The sequence below is a fragment of the Bos indicus genome, chromosome 21 (assembly GCF_029378745.1).
Source record: "Bos indicus isolate NIAB-ARS_2022 breed Sahiwal x Tharparkar chromosome 21, NIAB-ARS_B.indTharparkar_mat_pri_1.0, whole genome shotgun sequence".
Lineage (NCBI taxonomy): Eukaryota > Metazoa > Chordata > Mammalia > Artiodactyla > Bovidae > Bos > Bos indicus.
This window is the reverse complement of record NC_091780.1, coordinates 47,671,638-47,695,230: the sequence shown is the minus strand read 5'-3', so window position 1 is coordinate 47,695,230 and position 23,593 is coordinate 47,671,638. Positions and strand designations below refer to the sequence as shown.

General features: G+C 33.8%; 1 protein-coding gene across 5 annotated transcripts in view; it reads right to left on the bottom strand.

Moving 5' to 3' along the window:
- The window catches only part of MIPOL1 (mirror-image polydactyly 1), a 307,526-nt gene that overhangs the window by 199,759 nt on the left and 84,174 nt on the right, over positions 1–23,593 (bottom strand). For 4 of the 5 annotated variants that reach the window (XM_070775479.1, XM_070775475.1, XM_070775476.1 and 1 more), the window contains 3 exons: positions 22,599–22,749; positions 21,245–21,350; positions 7,413–7,542 (listed from right to left, as the gene is read on the bottom strand). In XM_070775479.1, the coding sequence (XP_070631580.1) occupies positions 7,413–7,542; positions 21,245–21,350; positions 22,599–22,749 (387 nt within the window). The remainder of the gene's footprint in view (positions 1–7,412; positions 7,543–21,244; positions 21,351–22,598; positions 22,750–23,593) is intronic. The other variant, XM_070775477.1, reaches the window with a different exon arrangement.

Sequence of the window (23,593 nt, the reverse complement as noted above, 5' to 3'; positions counted from 1 at the left end):
AACACAGAATTTGATTACAAGTCAAAGTATTAAATGAATGTCAATGAGTCCATACTGACATAACTAAACACATAAATGAGGGATAAAAATCTCCTATATTGAAGAATCACAAATAATTTATATAGATATTCTCCACTAAGAAAGGCAAAGTGAATTAACCAGGACTTCCCTGGTGGTTCAGTGGTTAAGAATCTGCCTTCCAATGCAGGGCTGGATCCCTGGTCATGGCACTAAGACCCCACATGCTGCGGGGCAACTAAGCCCATGCACCACAACCAGAGACACCTGCACACCGCAACAAGACCCAGCACAACCAAAAAAACTCAACCTCCTAGCCCACACTCTCCAGCCCCACCATTGAGTACAGGCTGCACTTTAGTGATCTGCTTCAAAGAGTTAAAAGAGGAATAAAAGTATAAAAGAGGATAAAAGAGTATAAAAGAGGAATGTGGGTAACTTTACAGTGAAGAAACACGGCAAGCACTACCTTGACTGGGAGACCAAAATTAACATCCCCGGCTGAAAGTCACGTTGACAGAATATAATCTTGAAATGATGTGATTAAACATGGCATTTCACTTCTGTACTATCTGTCCCATAAAACCATTACATCAGTCTAATCATGAGAAAAACTTCAGAAAAACTGAAATTGAGGAACATTCTACAAAATACCTGACCAGTACTCCAAAAAACTGTCACATCATCAAAAACAAGGAAAGTCTGAGACAATGTCACAGACCAGAGTAGGCAATGGAGACACAGTAACTAAATGCCTATGGAATCCTGGATAGGATCATGGAAAATAAAAAGGACATTAGAGAAAGTAGTGAAATCTGAATAAAGTATGAAGTGAAGTGAAGTCGCTCAGTCGTATCCGACTCTTTGTGACTCCATGGACTGTAGCCTACCAAGCTTCTCCGTCCATGGGATTTTCCAGGCAAGGGTACTGGAGTGGGTTGCCATTTCCTTCTCCAGGGGCTCTTCCTGACCCAGGAATTGAACCCGGGTCTCCTGCATTGCAGGCAAACGCTTCACCCTCTGAGCCACCAGGGAAGCCCGTATGGCCTATAGTAAATAGTTCTATAACAATGTTGATTTCTCTCCTGTGACATATATATCATAGTAATACAAAAGGTAGCAATAAAAGAAACTGGGTGAGCGTTATATAAACTTTGCATTATCTTCACAACTTTTCTATAAATCTGAAAGTATTCTAAAATGAAAAGTTTATTATAAAAAAAGTCCAAGTAAAGACAGTGGCAATGGCACCCCACTCCAGTACTCTTCCTGGAAAATCCCATGGATGGAGGAGCCTGGTGGGCTGCAGTCCATAAAGTCGCTAAGAGTCGGACATGACTGAGCAACTTCACTTTCACTTTTCATTTTCATGCATTGGAGAAGGAAATGGCAACCCACTCCAGTGTTCTTGCCTGGAGAATCCCAGGGATGGGGGAGCCTGGTGGGCTGCTGTCTATGAGGTCGCACAGAGTTGGACACGACTGAAGCGACTTAGCAGCAGCAAAGACAGTGGAGTGAAATCTGAACACAAATCCATCTACCCCATCACATACCACTTGAACAGAAGATAAAAATTAATCAAACTGTAGAGGAAGCAGGACATCATGTAGTAATTTTTTAAAGTAAGGACAAGGTGGAGGGTGGAAAAATGATTTTGAACTGGTTCAACTAACTTATCTTTTTACACATGAAAATAGGTATTGAGAAAAGACAGTGACCTTACCAAATCCTAGGAATTTTTCACTAATACCACACAGCTTAGAAATAACCTTAGAGACCAATGGGTTGAGTAGACAGCCCAAAGAAAAGTTAAGAAATCTTTCTGTATTACTAAGAATCTTTATAGATGAAGCAAAAATCACCAGGGCTGGCCATTTTGTTTGCCTGTTTCTTTTTACTACACTGGTGTAACAAATAAAAGCCCCAAAGTACTACTCCATGGAATCAGGATATTCACAAGAAGAGACAGAGTGGCCCCTCAGTGCAGCGCAAGACACCAAACAAAACTCCACAGCAGGGGACAGGATCTCAAACAAAATGTAGAAAGGTGGCCCAGAAGCAACACCTAGCCAAGAGTCAGAGGAGAAGGCAAACAGGTGTCAAATAATATGAAATATTTATCAAGGAAAATTCATTTGCACCATATCAAAACAGATAAAAGTTCTTGACGATTTAAGTATGAGCAAGATAAAAGAGAAATGACAAGTCAACTATGAATTTATCACAAACACATGACCAAGTATCATGCAGATGAGATAAAGATCACAATATAAAAGATAACACTGACCAAGAAGGAAGTTGACCCATTAATGGTTGGCATTCTAGAAAAGCATAAAAACATGAATTCAATAAAACAAATTTCAAAGAGAAGATGCCAAAACAAAAGAGCAGATGAAGAGGAAAACTGAAAACTAAAGGACAGACCTGAAACTGATATAATTTTAAAAAGAAAGAAAAGAAAGCCTGAGGAAACATTGAGAATAAATAAACAGACAAATATTTAATAAATGAAGTAGAAAGAACAGGCGATGGGATTGTAAAACTGGAAGTACTAACATATAGGAAAGGCTTGAGACTGTCACAATGAATGCACAGGAAAAAAACAGAAATTAAAATAATTATTGAATTCATAATAGATGAGAACCGAAGTGCCTATAATAATAACCAAAGTCTCTAAAATAGAAAACCACAAAGCTAATGCTGCTGCTGCTGCTGCTAAGTCACTTCAGTCGTGTCCGACTCTGTGCGACCCCATAGACGGCAGCCCACCAGGCTCTGCCATCCCTGGGATTCTCCAGGCAAGAACACTGGAATGGGTTGCCATTTCCTTCTCCAATGCATGAAAGTGAAAAGTGAAAGGGAAGTCACTCAGTCGTGTCTGACTTCGTGACCGCATGGACTGAAGCCTACCAGGCTCCTCTGTCCATGGGATTTTCCAGGCAAGAGTACTGGAGTGGGTTGCCATTGCCTTCTCCAATAAAGCTAATACAATACTGTAAAATAATTAGCCTCCAATTAAAATAAATAAATTTATATTAAAAAATTTAAAAAAAAGAAAACCGAAAATAAAATTAAATTAAAAAATCTAAAATTTCCCTGAAATAAAGGAAGAATCAAATAATCTTAAGAAAAGGCATGCTGTGATTCTAAAAATATTATTACATAATAATCAACACAAACATCCTGATTAAGTTCTTCTACTTCAAGAATAAAGGAAAATCCTTCTGGTATCCAGGCAGGAAAAAATAAACTACCTTTAAGTGAGGAAAAAAGGAATATGATTGACACTAGACTTCTTTTCAGACAAACTTGATGTCAGAAAAGTCAGTAACATTTTTTACAATGTTTAGAATGAAAAATACTTGAGCAAAGAATTTTATTCATAACCACTTTGAATATAAGGATAATAAACAGCCAGTCTGGAGCATATTAAAGTTTAGAATAAAGTATTTATAAACCCCTCCTTAAAAGACTATTTGAAAATGAAATCTGGTTACCCAGGAATTTCCCACAATAAAGAACTCAGCTGGTGGAGTTTCCTTGCTGTGGGTGGGGTTGTATCGGTCAAGGTTTCTTGGTTAGGGAAGTTTATGTCGGTGTTCTGGTGGGTGGAGCTGGATTTCTTCTCTCTGGAGTGCAATGAAGTGTCTAGTAACGAGTTATGAGATGTCAATGGATTTGGAGTAACTTTGGGCAGCCTGTATATTGAAGCTCAGGGTTGTGTTCCTGTGTTGCTGGAGAATTTGCGTGGTATGCCTTGCTCTGGAACTTGTTGGCCTTTGGGTGGTGCTTGGTTTCAGTGCAGGTACGTTTGATGAGCTCCTACTGCTTAATGTTCCCTAGAGTCAGGTGTTCTATGACGTTCTCAGGATAAAAGCGAAAATAAACAAATGGGATCTAATTAAAATTAAAAGCTTCTGCACAACAAAAGAAACTATAAGCAAGGTGAAAAGACAGCCTTCAGAATGGGAGAAAATAATAGCAAATGAAGCAATTGATAAACAACTAATCTCAAAAATATACAAGCAACTCCTACACCTCAATTCCAGAAAAATAAATGACCCAATCAAAAAATGGGCCAAAGAACTAAATAGACATTTCTCCAAAGAAGACATACAGATGGCTAACAAACACATGAAAAGATGCTCAACACCACTCATTATCAGAGAAATGCAAATCAAAACCACAATGAGGTACCATTTCCTGCCAATGGCTACGATCCAAGTCTACAAGCAATAAATGCTGGAGAGGATGTGGAGTAAAGGGAACCCTTTTACACTGTTGGTGCGAATGCAAACTAGTACAGCCACTATGGAGAACAGTGTGGAGATTCCTTAAAAAACTGGAAATAGAACTGCCTTATGATCCAGCAATCCCAATGCTGGGCATACACACCGAGGAAACCAGAATTGAAAGAGACACGTGTATCCCAATGTTCATCGCAGCACTGTTTATAATAGCCAGGACATGGAAGCAACCTAGATGCCCATCAGCAGATGAATGGTACATATACAAATGGAGTATTACTCAGCCATTAAAAAGAATACATTTGCATCAGTTCTAATGAGGTGGATGAAACTGGAGCCTATTATACAGAGTGAAGTAAGCCAGAAAGAAAAACACCAATACAGTATGCTAACACATATATATGGAATTTAAAAAGATGGTAACGACAACCCTGTATGCGAGACAGCAAAAGAGACACAGATGTATAGAACTGTCTTTTGGACTCTGTGGAGTGGGGGGGGATGATTTGGGAGAATGGCATTAAAACATGTATAGTATCATATAAGAAATGAATCGCCAGTCCAGGTTCGATGCAGGATACAGGAGGCTTGGGGCTGGTGCACTGGGATGACCCGGAGGGATGGTATGGGGAGGGAGGTGGGAGGGGGGTTCAGGATGGGGAACACATGTACACCTGTGGAGGATGCATGTTGATGTATGGCAAAACCAACACAATATTGTAAAGTAAAAAAAAAAAATAATAATAATAAAAATAAATAAAGAGAAAAATAAATAAAATAAAAAAAGAACTCAGGTGTAAAAATGCCACATATGATAAAAGTTCCAGCAATGATTCTTAATTCTTTAAACTAGAAAATTAAGGTTAAACCCAGAGAAGCACTTTGGCCATTGTATCCAATGTAACTTTATAAAATTTTGGAAAGTAGAATTCATAAAGAAAAAGAAAAAAAGGAGTTTAAAATTATTTCATAGCTGAGTCAAATAATATTGTTTAACTAAAACACTACATAAGAAATATTTATGAGAACGTTTTTCAGTCTCTTTTTTTAAATTTAAAAGGATCCTTAGGGAATTGATATATCTTAGTGAGAGAAAATGGGGCTTCCGTGGTGTCTCAGATGGTAAAGAATCTGCCTGCAATGCAGAAGACCTGGGTTCAATCTCTGGGAGAAAATAGTGCCTCAGGTTCAAAATTTTCTTCAGTTTCACAACTGATTATTATTCTTAAATTCAAGTAATATTTATACAGAACCGCTACAAGTACTTTTCAATACTTATTAAATCATTTAGTCCTCATAACAACCAATATAAAAACAGCCACTACTTCCACATTTTGTAGTTTCAGAAACCGAATAGTTTGTCCATGGTTGTACAGCTAGGAAGCAGAGTGAAAATTCAAAGGCAGGTAACTGAGTGTGGAATCTATGCTCCTCACCTTGATAATATAATGCCTCTCATGTAAAACAGAAAGTAGAAAATAACTAATTTTTATCAAATTAATTCTATTGGGCTTCCCTGGTTGCTCAGTGGTAAAGAATCTGCCTGTGATGCAGGAGACACAGGGGATACAGGTTCAATTCCTGGGTCAGGAAGATCCTCTGAAGAAGGAAATGGTAACCCACTCCAGTATTCTTGCATGGAGAATTACACGGAGAGCAAGCCAGACGGGCTATAATCCATAGGGCTGCAAAGAGTTGGATACAACTTTAGCAACTTAGCATGTTGCAAGCATCTATTCAATTATCAACCATCCTTCCAGACAGTAGTTTATATAAGCAAAGAAAAATGTTTGGAATAATGTTTCCCTATTGATAAAGATAGTTTTTTGGGAGTAGGCAGTGTAGAATTTACCTAATATTTTTTCCTTTATTTGACAGTGAATTTAATGTTTATAACGAGTCTATCTACTTTTTGAATGAGCCTTCAAAAAACATAAACAAAAAATAATATAAACAAAAACCAAATCATGCTATCTAGTCACAACCTGAGCACTGCAATATTGATTATTTAATGCTTGCTGTCAAATAAACCACCACTTTTTTTGTACCTTTTTGGCTTTTTCGTCCACACCATGTGGCTTGTGGGATCTTAGATCACCAACCAGGGATCAAACATGTGCCTCCTGCAGTGGAAGCATAGAGTCCTATCCACCAGACTGCTAGGGAACTTCCCCATGTTTTAATTAGTATTTGACTGTGATCCCTCAGAGAGTTTAGAACAACGCTGGGCAAAAGAAACATTCAATAAATATACGGAGGGATTAACGTAAAATACTAGATTATTATAGTCTATAGATGCTCTAGGGCCTTTCTACCCAAAGTGGACTTCTTAGATTAGCATCATTTGCATGATCTGGGAGCTTGGCAAAGTTGCAGAATCTCAGGCCCTGCTCCAGACCTATCTATCAAGAATCTGCATTTTAACAATATTCCCCCATGATTGTAGTGCACATTAAAATTGAAGTACTTCTTTCCAGTGCACTGTTTCTCTAAAAAAGTGAAAGTTAGTTGCTAGGTCGTGTCTGACTCTTTGTGACCCTATGGACTATGGCCTGACAGGCTCCTCTGTCCATAGGATTCTCCAGGCAAGAATACTGGAGTGGGTAGCCATTCCCTTCTCCAGGGGATCTTCCTGACCGAAGTTTCTCTAAGTGTGGTCCAGTATTTATCTATATCAGAATCACCCGGATTGCCTGCTAAAAATGTAGATTCTCAGGCTCTACCCTATTTCAGGTGTCATTAAGTTTAAGACTCAGAACTGAAAGAAGTAAAAAGTACTGGAGACTATAAATGAGCACAATAAGCAGAAAACAGTAAAAAAAAACCCAGAGAGCTGAAATAAATTAAGAAGGAGATAATAAGAAGGAGAGGAAGAAAAGAGGAGTCACAAAAGAAAGCAGAGTAAGGGCATCAACAACAGCACTGTGAAGAAATACAGTCACTTTACTGAATGTTTCCCTTTCTTCATCCCTCTCTGCTTTTCGTTTAGTGACTGAAAGCTACTAGCATGACAAAAGTCCTAGAGAAAGACCGGGGATATGGAATTTACCACTGTAATTATAACATTTTTGAACATGTAACCATCACATAATTCATGCACTTTATAAATGCTCCTGATGTCATATGTGGTTTTACAAGCATACGTACAATTTTAGAGACATTTCCATATGCTTGGCTCGTGCAATTGCTTCATCTCTCTCCTCATTGGCTAACTGCAGTCGAGACATAATAGCTTCATCACGTTCTTTCTGTGCAAGATACACCTCTTCAACCAGAGCTACCAAAATACATAATTCAAAATTAGAGAATACAGAAGAAAAAGCATACTTTTAGCAAAAATAAAAAAAATTTTTATTCAACTGAATTAGCGTCAATTAACCACTTGAGAAAACATTCTTTTAAAGCTACTGCAAAAGTGAGATACCATTTCATACGCATAAAATAAAAAATTAAAACATTAAATAATAAAAAATATTGAGCTTGTGAAATAACGGAAACACTCAACTATATTGCAGATAGGCGTATATATTTCTATAAGCATCTGAAAAGCAATTTGGCAATGCTGAAGCTGTTCCTCGTTTATAACCTGGCTAATCTCCTCTTTGGTATGAAGCACATGAAAAATTCTTGCACATGAACGCAAGGAAAGAAGTATAAAAATGTTTAGGAAGCATGTATAAAAATGTTTATCTCAACATTATATAATAACAAAAACTTACAAATAACCTAATGTAGAATAATTGGAGCAGGAATAAATTTCTATGCATTAAAAGTGGAATACAATGCAGCATTTAAAATGAATGGGTTTAAAATGAGGGTTGCCATTTCCTTCTCCATACAATGAATTAACTATAGACAAATGGACAAATCTCAAAAATGAAAATCTGAAAAATACAAGAAGTTGCAAAATAAAGCAAATCTAACTATTGTGGATAGACACAATTAGTAAAAATATTCAAACGAACATGAAAATGATAAACACCAAGTTCAGGACAGTAGTTACCTCAGTAAGATGATAAAAGAAGAGGAAAGAGGTGAGGACATGGGTACACACTAGTTTCGCACGGCACATCTCCAGAGGCACCATTTATATTGATTACGATACAAATGACTTCATTTAAATTTCTGCAGCACTATCGAAGGAGCTCATATGTTATCTGAAATTGTCATTTCTCAAGCTGAATTTCTACTTGAAATCTTACATAACTTAAAATATCACTGCAATTTTAGAAAGGGGCTCAAATACTTATATCACTGAAGCACATTTATTTATACTGTCAAACCACAAAATAAACTTAGGAAAGACATTTGAAACATTCCTTTAGGTCACAGAATACTAAGTTTTGTACCAAGATTTGTCATAGATTAATATACTTTTAACCAAGATAATTACTTTTATATTACTTAAAATATAAGGGGTAAAAAAGAAACCCTGAGAAAAAAAGCAACTATATCTTTTCCATAATAGAGTGTAAAATGGAACATGCAATGGTAAAACAAAAGGCACAACCATTTCTAAGAAGCTGAGCCTGAGGCAAGATAAATATTCAATAAATTAATTAATTCATCAAATATTTATATAGTTCCTGTGGCAGTCATCAATCCAGTTTTAAGGAATATGAATATAGTGGTCCTAGAAGTCCTTATCACCCTGCAGTATACATTCCATTACAGGAAAACAGACAATAGTGAGAAAAACAGACCAAAAATTAGATAGGTAGGTATGGAGACATATTGCTTTAAAGGAAAATATATAGAAAAGAGAGTGATGTGGTACATGTGGATTAGAGCAGACTATTTTAGAAAGAGTGGTCAGAAAAGATCTTTTTAAATAAGTGACATTTCAGTACATTCAAATAAAGGAAGAAAACCATATTTATATTTGAAAGTAGATGAAGTTGAAGAAAAACTGCGACTAAGGCCCTAGAATATTGGTGAAACAACATCAATATGACTGGAGCACAGTGAGAGAGGGTGAGAGTTCTTGGGGATCACACTGTAAGTCATAGCAGGGAATTCAGATCTGTTACAAAGCATTGGACATGACTTAGAGACTAAACAACAAAATATGACGGTAGCAATGGAGGTTTACGAGCAAGGAAATGACAGACTCACATATATGTTTAAAAAGGAATTCTGGCTTCTGGGTGAGAAATTGTTCATAGGTGGGGCAACATGGAAGCAGATTCCAGTAAAGAGACATAGGAGTGATCTATGAAAGAATTCACATCAATAACCCACAAGAATAACCCTTTCCCTGAAACTTAAAGCTCAGTTCAGTTCAGTTCAGTCGCTCAGTCGTGTCCGACTCTTTGTGACCCCATGAATCGCAGCACGCCAGGCCTCCCTGTCCATCACCAACTCCCAGAACTTAAAGCTACCCAGAAGTAAATATGCCACCCTAGAGAAATGACTTCTAGAAAAATAGGCACAAATTGATCAGATCTGTTTTAGAGGGAAAACCCAGAGATTAGCATTCAGAGTATCTGAAACAGCAATCAGAGAAAAGCTGTTGGATTGTACATGCCCCTTAATCCAACATTAGATTTTATGAGTCCAGGTGAGAAATAATGAAATCCCGAATTAAGGCAAGGGCAACAGAAAAGAGAAAGAAAACTGATTCAATTCATAACAAAAACTTAAGCACGTATCAAATTTTCAAGGAGAGAAAAATAGGACAGGTGACTTCACTAAGGTACCCCTCCATCTATCAAAAGATAATCTTCATAAAACTCTGAGGAAAACCGGTTACTCTTCTTCCTGCTGCCACATCGATTCCAAGGGGGACGGGGAGTCTTAGTCCAACATTTAAGGAAAACTGGAGTCTAGTTCTAGCCTACCTTCCTGCATCCTCTACCATTATATTTCTTCTAGGTCAGTAGTTCACAAAATATAGGATGTGAAATACATTTTTAATAGTTATATGTCATTTTAATGTATGTTATAAAAATATAACTAGCACATTAAACCTATCTTATCCTTTATATGTGAAATCTAAAAAAAAAATGCAATTTAATTCAATTAAGAATTTCCAATCTTCAAAGATGCTGATAAGGAAAAAAAAAGAGAGAAGCCACAGACTGGAAGAAAATAACTGCAAAGTATGTATATGATAAAAGACTTGCATCTAGAATGTAATTTTAAAAACTGTCAAAGTTCAATAACAAGGAAAAGAAACAAAATTGAGAAAAAAAACTTGAAGACTTTTTATCAGATATACTGATGGTAATAAGCACAAGAAAAGGTGTTCAACATGTTCAGTCATTAGAGAAAATTCAGCTACTCCATTCAAAAGTATTTACCCCCCAAAAAATTAAAGATTATGTCCATGCAAAGACTTAAACACAAATATTCACGGCATCTTTATTTATAATAGTAAAAACTCAGAAACACCTCAGACTTCTAGTAACAGATGAATGGATAAGCAAACTACATAACAAATTGTGCTAGAACAACTGGATATCCACATGCATAAAATTAAATGCTTTTAAACAACAGTTTAGATAAAGTTAAGAAATTCTTGCTATAAACATAGCTTTTGGAAGATCTACTACTTTTGAGTATAATTTTCATATAGTTTTTAAGTCTATATCATTTCTGTTAACTGCTTGTTTGTGGCCATACTATTCTGCTTGTATGCATCAATTCATCACGCTATTTTGAAAAAAACTTTTGCCTATAATATAGTACACAATAGTGAATTTTATTTCCCCCTGTTAGTTGTATATAATTTCTGGTTAGCTGTATACAATCTCCAGTTAGTTGTATACAATCCTAGAAAGGGATTAGAGAAAACAATATGAGATATTATGAAGAATATGGGCTTTGATTCAGATCCAAGGTGTTACCACTATAAAGTTAGGCAACGTGGCTTTTTTTGTATTTCTTAAATTATTTTAGTCACAGTTCAGATATATAAAATGAATAGAATATCATCATTTTATGGTTATTAGGGAAAATGAAACGAGATGATATATAAAAGCTCTTGGTCATATAAAATGGATTCTCAACAAACATTATATCCATGCCACCACTACCATCATCACCTTCAACCCACAGTCTCACAATTTAGCTTCATTTCTAGACACATTAAAAATGCAATTTTGATTAATTTGGATCATTGCTATCTATAATCATTTCAAAATTTCTTACTTTTTTGGCTTTTTCATTGATATAGAAAAAGTACAAATGGGAATTGAGTAAGATTTTATTCAGAACACATTCTATATTATACAATATACTATAAAATCACATTTGTACAAAATATGATACTCTATTTTTTAATTTTTACATTATAAAATACTTCTAATTTGTGGGTCAGATAAGATGAATAAAATGATGCTAAACAGTGACCTAGGTACAGATTAACATGTATGTTTTATTGCCCTATAATATTCTGGCATATCAAAAGGTCAAAACACAATTTGTGTGCGTGTGAAGTCATTTCAGTCGTCTCCAACTCTTTGCCACCCTGTGGACTGTAGCCCGTCAGGCTCCTCAGTCCCTGGGATTCTCCAGCCAAGAATACTGAAGCAGGCTGCCATGCCCTCCCCTCCAGGAGATCTTCCTGATGCAAGGATTGAACCTCTTTTGTCTCCTGCAGTGGCAGGCGGGTTCTTTACTACTTAGCTCCACCTGGAAAGTCCCAAAGCACTATTTACTAAATTTTTAATGCAACAGGCTTCTATCACTTCTGTATAATGTGATGAGATCTTTATAAAGTGACATTTAATGTAAGCTGTGTTCTACTTTATATACAATAACACTTGATTGAAAAGGTAAGGCTGTGACTATTAAGGGCTTTTAACGTCTAGTTTGGAGAAGGAAATGGCAACCCACTCCAGTAGGCTTGCCTGGGAAATCCCATGGACAGAGGAGCCTGACGGACTACAGTCCAAGGGGTCACAAGAGTCAGACATGACTTAGTGACTAAATGACAACATGAAAACCCCAGAGTTCCAAAATATTAACTCTTATATTCAGCATCTGCATAGACTTACTTAACATACTTGGTTGCCTTATGACCATCAGAGTTCTTTCATGCCCACCTGTCTTTAGTTTGCTTCCTGATATTTGTGGCTTGCCTCAGCAATTCCCAACTTACTGTGACATTAGAACATTATTTCAGTGGCTTAATTCTACTTTATTAAAATTTAATGGGGTAAATAGCACACTTACTTAATACATTATTGGGCTTTCCTTGTGGCTCAGCTGGTAGAGAATCTGCCTGCAATGCAGGAGACCTGGGTTCGATCCCTGGGTTGGGAAGATCCCCTGGAGAAGAGAAAGGCTACCCACTCCAATATTCTGGCCTGGAGAATTCCATGGACTCTATAGTCCATGAGGTCACAAAGAGTTGGACACAACTGAGTGACTTTCACTATCTCTATGCTTAAGGATAAATGCTTTACATCAAGAGTTTATTTGGTCCTATGTGATAAAGAGAAACCGTTTTTTTTCCTCTATAATGCTGTATCAATTCTAAATATATGAATAATGTGTGCATTTAAAGGAATATTCTAAGGTTAAAATTTAAAATACCATAAAACACACACGCACACAAAATCTGATTATGCATTTTATAAATGTTATAAAAAGTTTCCCAAAAGTATTACAAAATAATAATTTCAACAACTATACTAGGTTATATGTGAAATTTGTTGATTATGAAAAACCTGACTCTTTTTCTAGAATTCAGTACTTTTAAAGAATCAATATGCAACTCTCAAACATTTTTAGTAAAGAAAACTTAATTGTAAACACAGAGCTTTTCCAAGGTAGATGACTATTACAAAGTTCACTAGAAAATCAATATAGCATTTTAGTTGGAATTTGCTCATTAAACACCCACAGCTCTAATGCAAATTATGATGGAATGAATAAAGCAAATACGTATGCTTCTTTCTTTTTATTAAATGTAAAATCTACTGTTAATTGCATCTCGTATGTCATACAAACTTTTCTCCTTAACTATTAAATAGAAGCTTTAACAAAAGTCATTAGAGATTCTCTTTCTTTGACTTGAATAAATTTCAATATTTGTTCAGTAAAGGTTCACAGCAGTTAAATTACATTAACAAATATTATTAGCTACTATGTAAGCCAACCAAGTAAAATACTTGTATTGTAGGTAAAACAAATCATTGGGTGTTTACAATAATATTTGGATATCTCCATTTTTAAACATGGTTATCAAATATCCTATAATTCTTAGTCAAATGAGAAAGATTCAGAGAGGATCACCCCAGTCCCCACCCCTAAATACTCAAATTTGTTTAGTAAGCTAATTGTTTTCTAATATGGGCAAAAGTAAATATGAAGAAGCTGAACCAAACTAAGTATGAGTTTATTGAGTCAAGACAGAGTACATATTTTCTTAGTAGAACCCAAGTCTATTGACAAACCCATATTCTACACTTCTCAAACTACTTTTAAAATACAGTAGAAGACGGTTTATTGGAAAACATTCTAGTTTAAACATCAAATCATAATTTTCTAAATAACATAATTTGGAAGACAGACATTTCCCAAGAAAAAGAATCCATTTAACATCCTCAAGGTAGTTATTTAAATAGAAAAGGCTGAACTGCAGAGAGGGAAGAAGAAATCATTAGGATTTGAATTTGAAACATATGAAATAATCACTGATTATAATTCAAATTCCAAAATTCTAAGCAATAAATATAGGTAATAGTTTGGTTAAAGATTACCAAATTTCATATTGTATGAATATTTTTTATTATTGCTTTATATGAGGTTACATGAATTCCTTGCAAATAATATTTAATGTTTTATGAAATCACAATATGTATACATTCCAGAACCACAAATATTACACTATATCTTAATTTCCTTAACATTTATAATTTCTCTTTCTTGGCATGAGTTGTTTATTGTAAATTAAACACAGGTGGTAAATATCACACACCACTAGGGAACTAACCAACATACTTCAAGTAGTTTGATGGTTCTGTTCTTGGCATTACATTGCTGAATTCAACTTATTTCTTCAGAATTTCTTTAATAAACCAGAATATTATTTTTCTAAAACTGGGATAAATGTTCAACATTTTACACGATTATTCTGTAAATAACCTTTTTTGATTGAAAAATAATACACTCACTGTAAAAATGTGGAGACGGAAATATTTTGCATAGTTTTGTAATTTTCTGTGTATATTTAAGATAAATAGAACATGTTTTCATATTCTTTAGTATTCATCAAAGGTATAAAATAGAATAGAATAGACTTTTATCATAAGGACATGACATATTTGACTGAACCAGGATGCTCCTAAAATAAGATTTTACACCATTTCCAATTATTCACTATATGAACCACACTGCAATGGCCATCTTTCTACACAAATCTTTATGTATGTACATAGACAGTGACTTAGGAAAATTCCTACAAGTATGATTACTACATTAAAAATCAGCTTTTTAAGCTTTTTACTATGTTTTAAAATTTTCCTCTGTAAACTTGCTATAAATTTATACTTCCCAAGAGTATAGAAACTGCCAAAGATTAATTAGAAAATTATACAAAATACTAAGTTTAAGGAGCAAAACTATTAAAACAGCAACTTTCTGGCAAAACCTGCCATCATTACATACACGTATTTAGTACAAATAATGCCAAGACTATATAAAACACTTTCTAAAAATGTGATCTTTACATTCAAACCTTCAATATATCTGATATTAGCTACAATTTTTAATGTGAAAGAGATAAGCTTATCTCTGAAGTATTAAAATCAATTATTTTATGCACTTTTGAGATACAATTTTAAGGGGTATTTAACCTATTTTCTGCACAGAATATACACTTTAAATTTTAATAGATACCAATGGGAAAATTCTGTGAAATATAATTGTTACCTAAACATTTTCCTCTTTAGAATTAATTAAACATATGCAAAAAGTCAGGAATCATTTTTTGAGAAGTCTTTTGTTATTTTTGTTTTAAATACCCAAATTGCATGATAAGCTCTCAAATGCTTGATATCATGCTAAAGTCCATAGCATGCCATACCTAGTAAAATATTTCCAATTGTTGGTCATTGTTATGTATAATGGTTTTTGTTTTCTCATGTTCATTTTGTTGTTTCCAGAAAAATACAAACTTTTCTAGAGAGGGAGGTTATAAAATTGGCCGTACTCTACCTGTAAGCATTATTTGACCTACCTCTCATTACAATTTTAATACTCAAAGGATTCTACAGCCAAAGATAGTAATATAATTTGCATTCTATCAATATTTCTACTTGCTGCATTTCACAGATATGGACCTTTTTGTTTTAATCTGAAATAACTAGCCATATTCTTGAAATCCTTTTTTCTTCCAAATTAATAAATATGCAACAGAGATATATGTGGTGTTCGGTTCAGTTCAGTTAAGTTCAGTCATTCAGTCGTGTCCTACTCTTTGAGACCCCATGAATCGCAGCAGCCAGGCCTCCCTGTCCATCACCATCTCCCGGAGTTCACTCAGACTCATGTCCATTGAGTCAGTGATGTCATCCAGCCATCTCATCCTCTGTATCATTATATTAATACTGTTACAGCATTTAGGTTTTAGATTAAAGGCTAGCATATTTTATTAATGCCCTATGCACACGTGCATGCTAAGTCGCTTTTGTCGTATCCAACTCTTTGTGAACCTATGGCGTGGAGACTGCCAGGCTCCTCTGTTCATGAGATTCTCCACGCAAAAATACTGCAGTGGGTTGTCATGCTTTCCTCCAGGGATCTTCCTGACCCAGGGACTGAACCTGCACCTCTTTCGTCTCCTGCATTGGCAGGTGGGTTCTTTACCTCTAGTGCCACCTGGGAAGTCCAATGCCCATTACATACACAGAGAAATGGAATTCCAATGTGTATTATTTCTTAAAAGTAATAGTATGTTATTTTCTGTTCTTCTGATATACCAAACTAAATGACTCTTGTTCTTCTTAATCATTATATGATCAGCATCATCAGAGATACGGTATATAGTAACAAATAATTTTTTTACAAGAGAACAATGTACATATTTTCTTACAACAATTTTTATTTTTATGTGTTAATTAGTTGGGTATCTTAATATATTTGCTACAACAGTAGATGATGTATCTACACTTTTAACATTTACATATTAGTCTGAATAGAAAAACATAAGTTACATATTTCAGGGATTCTATGTTCTGATGCTTTGGACAATAAACTTATTTTGTCTCTACCAAAAATAAATGAGAATTCTCTGTAATAAGAAAGACTTAATTGTTTTTACTAGCAGTCTAAATTTGGATGCACAGAAAAGAATTTGTTTACCAAGAAAAGGTGGATTAAATGCTTGCAGAATCAGTATGGTATGCTAACTAATAAGCAAACTACATAACCACCGAATTATATGTAAAATGTAACTAAGAAACAGATAGATTTATATAAGGAACTAAGGAGTTCTTTTGGCTAAAACCCAATATTGGCCTTATTTCAGTTTAATTGGAAGAGGATCTCAAATTCATCTTCTCCATGAGATATCAGGAACCTGGATTTCTCTTTGTACCAAAGGTTAATAAGAAATGTGTCTGCAAAAGTCAAACAGCATTAAATACCAAAAACTGATTATTATTCTACAGCAGTTGTTCTGTCATTCATAATCTCTCCATGCTCCAACCTTCCACAGCTAATCTTTAATGGATGACATGCAAGAAAGAAAAATAACATATAGAGGAAAGATTCTAAAGATAGGGTTTAAGAAATAGAAAAATAAGGCTTTTAAAGAAATATAAATATTCTAAATGTCACAAAAATAACTTAAAAAACTAAATAAATATTCTTTGTGAAAAAATTCACACATCATCTGTATACTATAAATGCAATAGGTTAATAAAAATTAAGATATTAAACACTAAAAAATGTCCACTGAGATTGTTTTAGAAAAATGAAAGGTTTATTAACAAATTATTTTTAAAAGTAATAACATCACTCACCTAAGAGAAATTAAATTAAGTGGATGCAAATAAGGTAATACAATACTATCTCTGTCAAAATCAATTTAAATAAATGAAATTTTGAAGTGTTTGTGATTTAATCACTTTTATTTAGATGAGAAAAGATACTTACTTAAAGGACAATGTTTTAGTTGTGCTTCTCTGAAATATCTCCTAGTATCTGAAGGTCATACACGCCAATAATTTACATCATATTATCCACATGTATAATTTAATGAATTAAAACACAGTAAGACCTATGTAGCATATATTTTCCTTTATTTTCTTCTTGGTAGAGATTTTAAAATTTTTCATATTTTCAAACTTTCCAAACAAATTTAATTCTGAAAAGTCAGGGAAAACTAAAATCTATGTGGATAAAATGAAGTAAAATATATATTTTTAACATGGAATATAAAAAACAAAACTATATATAAGTAACTATGAAATAGTTATTTATATTAGCTACACTTGATATGCCTCCTATTAGATCAAGAAGTCTTAAGGAAACAAGATGCTAATATCATCTCCTTATCATCATAATTACCACTTATTGAGTGCTTTCTAATGGGTTAACTACTTCATAAACATTATTTCACTTAAATGTCACAGCAACCTATTAAGCAGGTTTTAACCAAATCTTAGAGAGGCTGTCACTTACACATGATAAGTAGTAAAAAGATTAGAACAAAGGTCTGAATCCAAAGTCTAAGTAAGCATTTACCACCATCTACTACAATGACGTATTATGAATAAGAAGTGACTGCAAACAAAAAGACATGTCTGAAATACCAAATCTGTCTTATTTGCTGATGCATATTTAGTGCCTAGCACAGTGTCTAGTACATACAAACCCTTCAATAAATATTCCTTGTTTAACTTTTAAAGAAGTTAGCATAGTTCCAATTAAATGCCTACTAAAAGTATCAATGGCAGTGATGCTGCTGCTGCTGCTGCTGTCAAAAAAGAAGGGGAAGGTAAAAAGTCAACCATTTGAGATTTTATCGATACAGGATACAACTGCACTTCAAACTCATGAAATCACTTTACAATGATAGTACATTATTCACATTAAAAACTAACAGAGAAGCAAAGGAAACAGTAACAGTCTACATGAAGGTTTACCATAAGTATATATCAGATTAAAACCCAAACCTTGTGCATCCTATTTCATTTCAGATCCATATTTAAGTAAAATGTATTAGTGATAATACATTTTTCAGTAATTTTTATCATCATCCAATCCTGGTTTCCAAACCTTCTTCTTTCACTTTTCTCTTTATTTCCCTCTTAAAATCTATTAACAGTAAACTATAAATTCTAACTGAAATCTAAACAGAATAAAAATATTATCATGACTTCTGACATTATCAAAGGTTTAAGAATTTCATAAAGATAAAAGTAACCAAATATTAATATTAGCTACAATTTACTGAGTACCAGTTATACTCTAGGTGCTTCTATACATTATCTCTAATCCTTAAAATAATCTGGTAAATTAGTTAATATTTACATCTGACATGGGAGAAAGTAAACCAGGAGAGGCTAATAAGTAACTTGCCCAAAGGCACATGGTTGGTATTAAGGGTCAAAGCTGTGATTTGAACCTTAGTCCATCTGATTTGAAAGCTTATAGTCTTCCCGTTGCTTCAGTCTGTCTCACAGAGTACTGGGAACGTTTTGCTTTTATATGGTTTTGACTATACAAGATTCTTATTCTTATGAATTATACTATCAACTGGGGGGGAGATAAGATGAACTAAAAAAATACATATATGTTACATAATAGAGACATAAAAATAAATAAGGGGAAAATCAGAAAGACAAGAAAAACAGCACAGGTAAAACGGCAAGATTTGATCAAAGCCATTACATGGATTTCATAGAATTTTGGTTTATATAATCTTTATGTGTCAAACCTATCGCAGGAATGATTTTAAGATTAGAGAGCAAGTAACAACAAAAAAAAATCACATCTTTTAAAAGTAACATTTACTTTTTCTAATAGTAAATCTAATCCACGCTCAATGCAAAAAACCTGAAAAGGCAGAAAACTGGTAACTGAAGCATTTACACATCCATTCACAAAACCAAAATTTGACTCTAATTTTATATTACATATATGTATATATAGTTTTTTAACAAAAATTATATCAAGAATACAGCTTACCCCTAATTTTCACTTAACTTTGAGTCATAAAGTTTTTCTCATATCATTAAATATTCTTCATAAATGGTTTTAAATTATTGCATGATGTCTCATACCATAAATGTACCTAAATTTATTGCTATCATAACTGATACTGATACAAATATTCTTATTTATATAAATATTTACAAATCATATACTTAAAGAAAATGGCTATTTCCTTAGAATATCACATATTTTAATTATCATTTTATTTGAAAAAACTATAGATGTACATTTTTGTATCCTATTTGCAATTTTCAATGTCCAGATGTTTTAGCATGTATTTCTTTTAATACAGAATATTTTGATTTAAAACAGTATTACTTAGCTCCAGAGAAACTATATAGCACTTTCATTTTCATCAACTTAGGACGTTATAGAAATATACTAAACAGCTTTCAAACATTCAACATTAAAGTATTTTGTCATTAATGAGAAAATTTGATTAACAAGAATCATAAAGCAATCAAATTCTTTCCATCTTATGCAGGCATGACTCATACTGTTTAGTCATAGGGAATCCTTAAATATATACCAATAAATAAATATTTAAAGTATACGATTAGCTATACTATACAAAAGTTTAAAGAATAAATATGCTTAATCAGTTTTCCCCTCTAAGAGATAAATGAGCTATGTAGACATATTAATTCATGATTTTCAATAAATCACAATGGCTTAAACCTTAATAAATTATATCTGAAAGACATATACAAAGTTAAATTATAACGCAAACACTAAAAACAGATGTATTTCTTATAATACCATTCTAGCAATTAGTACACATATTTGATTATAAAAAGCCAAGAAACTTGTGTTCTAAATTTATATTTGAACTATCCATTTTAACATACTGTTAATTTTCCTTAAAATACATTACTTTCATATTTTCCCACTAAAAAAGAAACAAAAAATTCACAGTAGTTTAACATTAATCGAAAAACAAATATCTGGTATTTGGCTGGAATATTTATTTCTCATCATCTTTGTTATATTTTCTTAGTGATGTTCTACTTTGCACAGTAATGTTTTGAAGACATATTATACCTGTTAATTGTATCTCTGACCTAAAATACCAGAATTATTTCATATAAGGCAACCAGGGTAAGTGATTCATAAAGTGATTTAGGGAAGGAGAGAAAGCAAGAGAAAGAGTACATCAGAGATAATTGACCATATCTGTAACACATCACAGATACATTTAAAAAATTTTCTCCTCACAAAGACTCATGAATGAACATAGACTCCAAAACATATTTTAGGCAGTCATTTATAATCTTCAACTCAGGCAATCTTTTACTTTAATCTTTTCAGAGAATACATTATCTTCATCATCATCCATGTCATCAGATGAAAATTAACTTCACAAAACAGATTTTTGAATCAAATGTAGGTTTCCACTGGCAATGAATATATGACTATCTTCATACAAAGAAGTATTTCCTCTCAACAAGCTAAAACAATAAGTGGTATCTGAACCGCTGGGATGAAAGGTAGAGGCACTGGTAATCATTATTCCCCCTTGTTTGTTCAGGCCCTTCCAACAAAACAAACAACCTTTTTGTGATTGGATTGACATGGTGTTAACAATGCATTTAATGCCCAAATCAGTATGAATACAGGTAAAGCTCTCACTAATACCAGTACCAGGATGTTAAAGCCACCTATTTTCTAAGCAGCCCAAAAAAAAAAAAAGAGCCAGAGCTTTCCCTCCTTTGGCAAATAAGTTAGCATGCTAGTATTCACCAAGCCACATCAGATAACAGCTTTGCGTATGATTTTTAATGCCATATGTTAATACTCATATGCAATACCTGCTGTCTTTTCAGCAATTTGAGCTTCTGTTGCTTTTTCTTGGAGTTCCAGTTTAAGCTTCAGTTTTCTGTGTTCTTTATCTTCTTTACTCAGTTTTTCTTGAAGCTAAAAAACATTGAAAAAAACATGGATTCTTACGAATATATCCCTTGCACAAATATAATTAATCCCAGTGTTAATTTTTACTTTCTCTAAACCCTTATAGAATAACATATTAACTTTATGAATATATAACTCTTGGGAAAAAACAATCTTTAAGGTTTTAAGATAATTTACAAAATAATAATTACCTGAAATGACATAATAATTATAAAAACATTTTAATATACACTTAATAGGCAAATGAAATTAAAGAAGGAACATTATTATTATTAAATATACTGTGACAAAAAGCAATCTGATAAATTCTTTTGTCTTAAAGCAAAAGGCTTGGAAGGGATCATTGTAATAAAATAAAGGATAGCACAAATTACAGCTTCTCTTAGTAATTCTAATATTTTGAAACAAAATTAATTAAGATAATAATCTTAATATTTGATACAAATCTCCCTTTGAGAATGCTATGCCATCAACTTCCATTTAAGTTGGCACTGGCACCTGATTCATAATTGGTATGCAATAAATAACTGCTAGATGAAAGTACAGAAAATATCTCATGCTTTCATATGGAGTCCTTCCAAATGTTTTATTTTTAATTTCTCCCTCGGCTTTTGTCGTTTGTGTTGTTTTCCATCAGACATGATCGACACTCCTAACATCATGTTTCAGTTTGATTAGGTCAAACAAATAGAATATTAGAATCAGAAAAGTATATAGAGGTTAAAAAAAAAACCAGCAAGCATAGAAAATGAACATTATTTAATAATATTACTTAAAGCTCAAAGGAATGTAACTAGAAAAAGAGTCAGAAGTGACATGATAAATTAGATTGGACAAAATACAGCAATATAAGATAACACAAGGTAAATGACAATATTTCCAAGCCTTGCTACTTTAAAGTTTACATGTAGTACTGAGCACAGGGCACAGATACTACAAAGAAAAAAAGTTAAGAAAGTAACATGAAACCAATGAAGTAAAACTTGAATTTTATAGGCACCTATGAAAAGTACTACAGATTATGAAAAAGCGAGTGATATTGCAAGCCACCAAGGCAGGAAACAAAAGAAACTGCTCTTCATAGCCCATGTCTCAGTTCAATCATACCCTGAATGGCATGGTATGGCAACGGCATAAAGCTACTATTCCAGGATTAAAGTACACAATAAAACTGAATTATGATGAGTGACAGCAAACTTAGAAGGCCAATAACTAAAAGTATGCTCTACAATTATCAGACTTTCTATACTGTACCTTTTTATTGCTTGCTTTGAGAATGTTCAATTCTTTTAGAAGCAACGCTATTGTCTCCTCTTTACTGAAATCTGAAGTAACCTGACAAGGATTCGTACATTCGCAATGCAAATCATTACTTCTGTAGTCCATGATGCTGTAATGAAGAAAACTATTAAAACAATATACACATAATTTCCACTCTACAGGATCTGTACATTTTATACTTCAAACAGGGAAACAAGTTTAACAATAAATGTGTAAAATTACTTAATATAAAATTTCTCTTAAGAAAATACTATGGATGAAAAAGCATAAACATCACAAATTCACAGAGGTACTAATACACCAATCTCACAAGGAAGAGTTAAATCTGTGAAAAACATTTGGTAATAACTATAAAGATTCATGCAGGAGACCCAGGTTTGATCCCCGGGTCAGGAAGATCCGAGAGAGAAGGAAATACCAACCCATTGCAGTACTCTTGCCTGGGAAATCCCACAGACAGAGGAGCCTGGAGTCTGTGGGGTAGCAAGAGTTGGACAAAACTTAGCGACTAAACCACCACCACCATAGAGATGCATACTACTACTACTGTTACTACTACTACTACTACTACTTCTAAGTCACTTCAGTCGTGTCCGACTCTGTGTGACCCCATAGACGGCAGCCCACCAGGCTCCTCCGTCCCTGGGATTCTCCAGGCAAGAACACTGGAGTGGGTTGCCATTTCCTTCTCCAATGCATGAAAGTGAAAAGTGAAAGTGAAGTTGCTCAGTCGTATCTGACTCTTAGCAACCCCATGGACTGCAGCCCACCAGGCTCCTCCATCCATGGGATTTTCCAGGCAAAAGTACTGGAGTGGGGTGCCATTGATGGTTCAGTACAATTAAAGAATTCAGTTTTTAATGGGTTATGAATATTAATTCAATTCGTACTTTTGGTCAGGACTCCAGATACATTTTTACTTTTCTGAAACTGGGAACAACAAATAATTTTTCATTATAAATGACAGA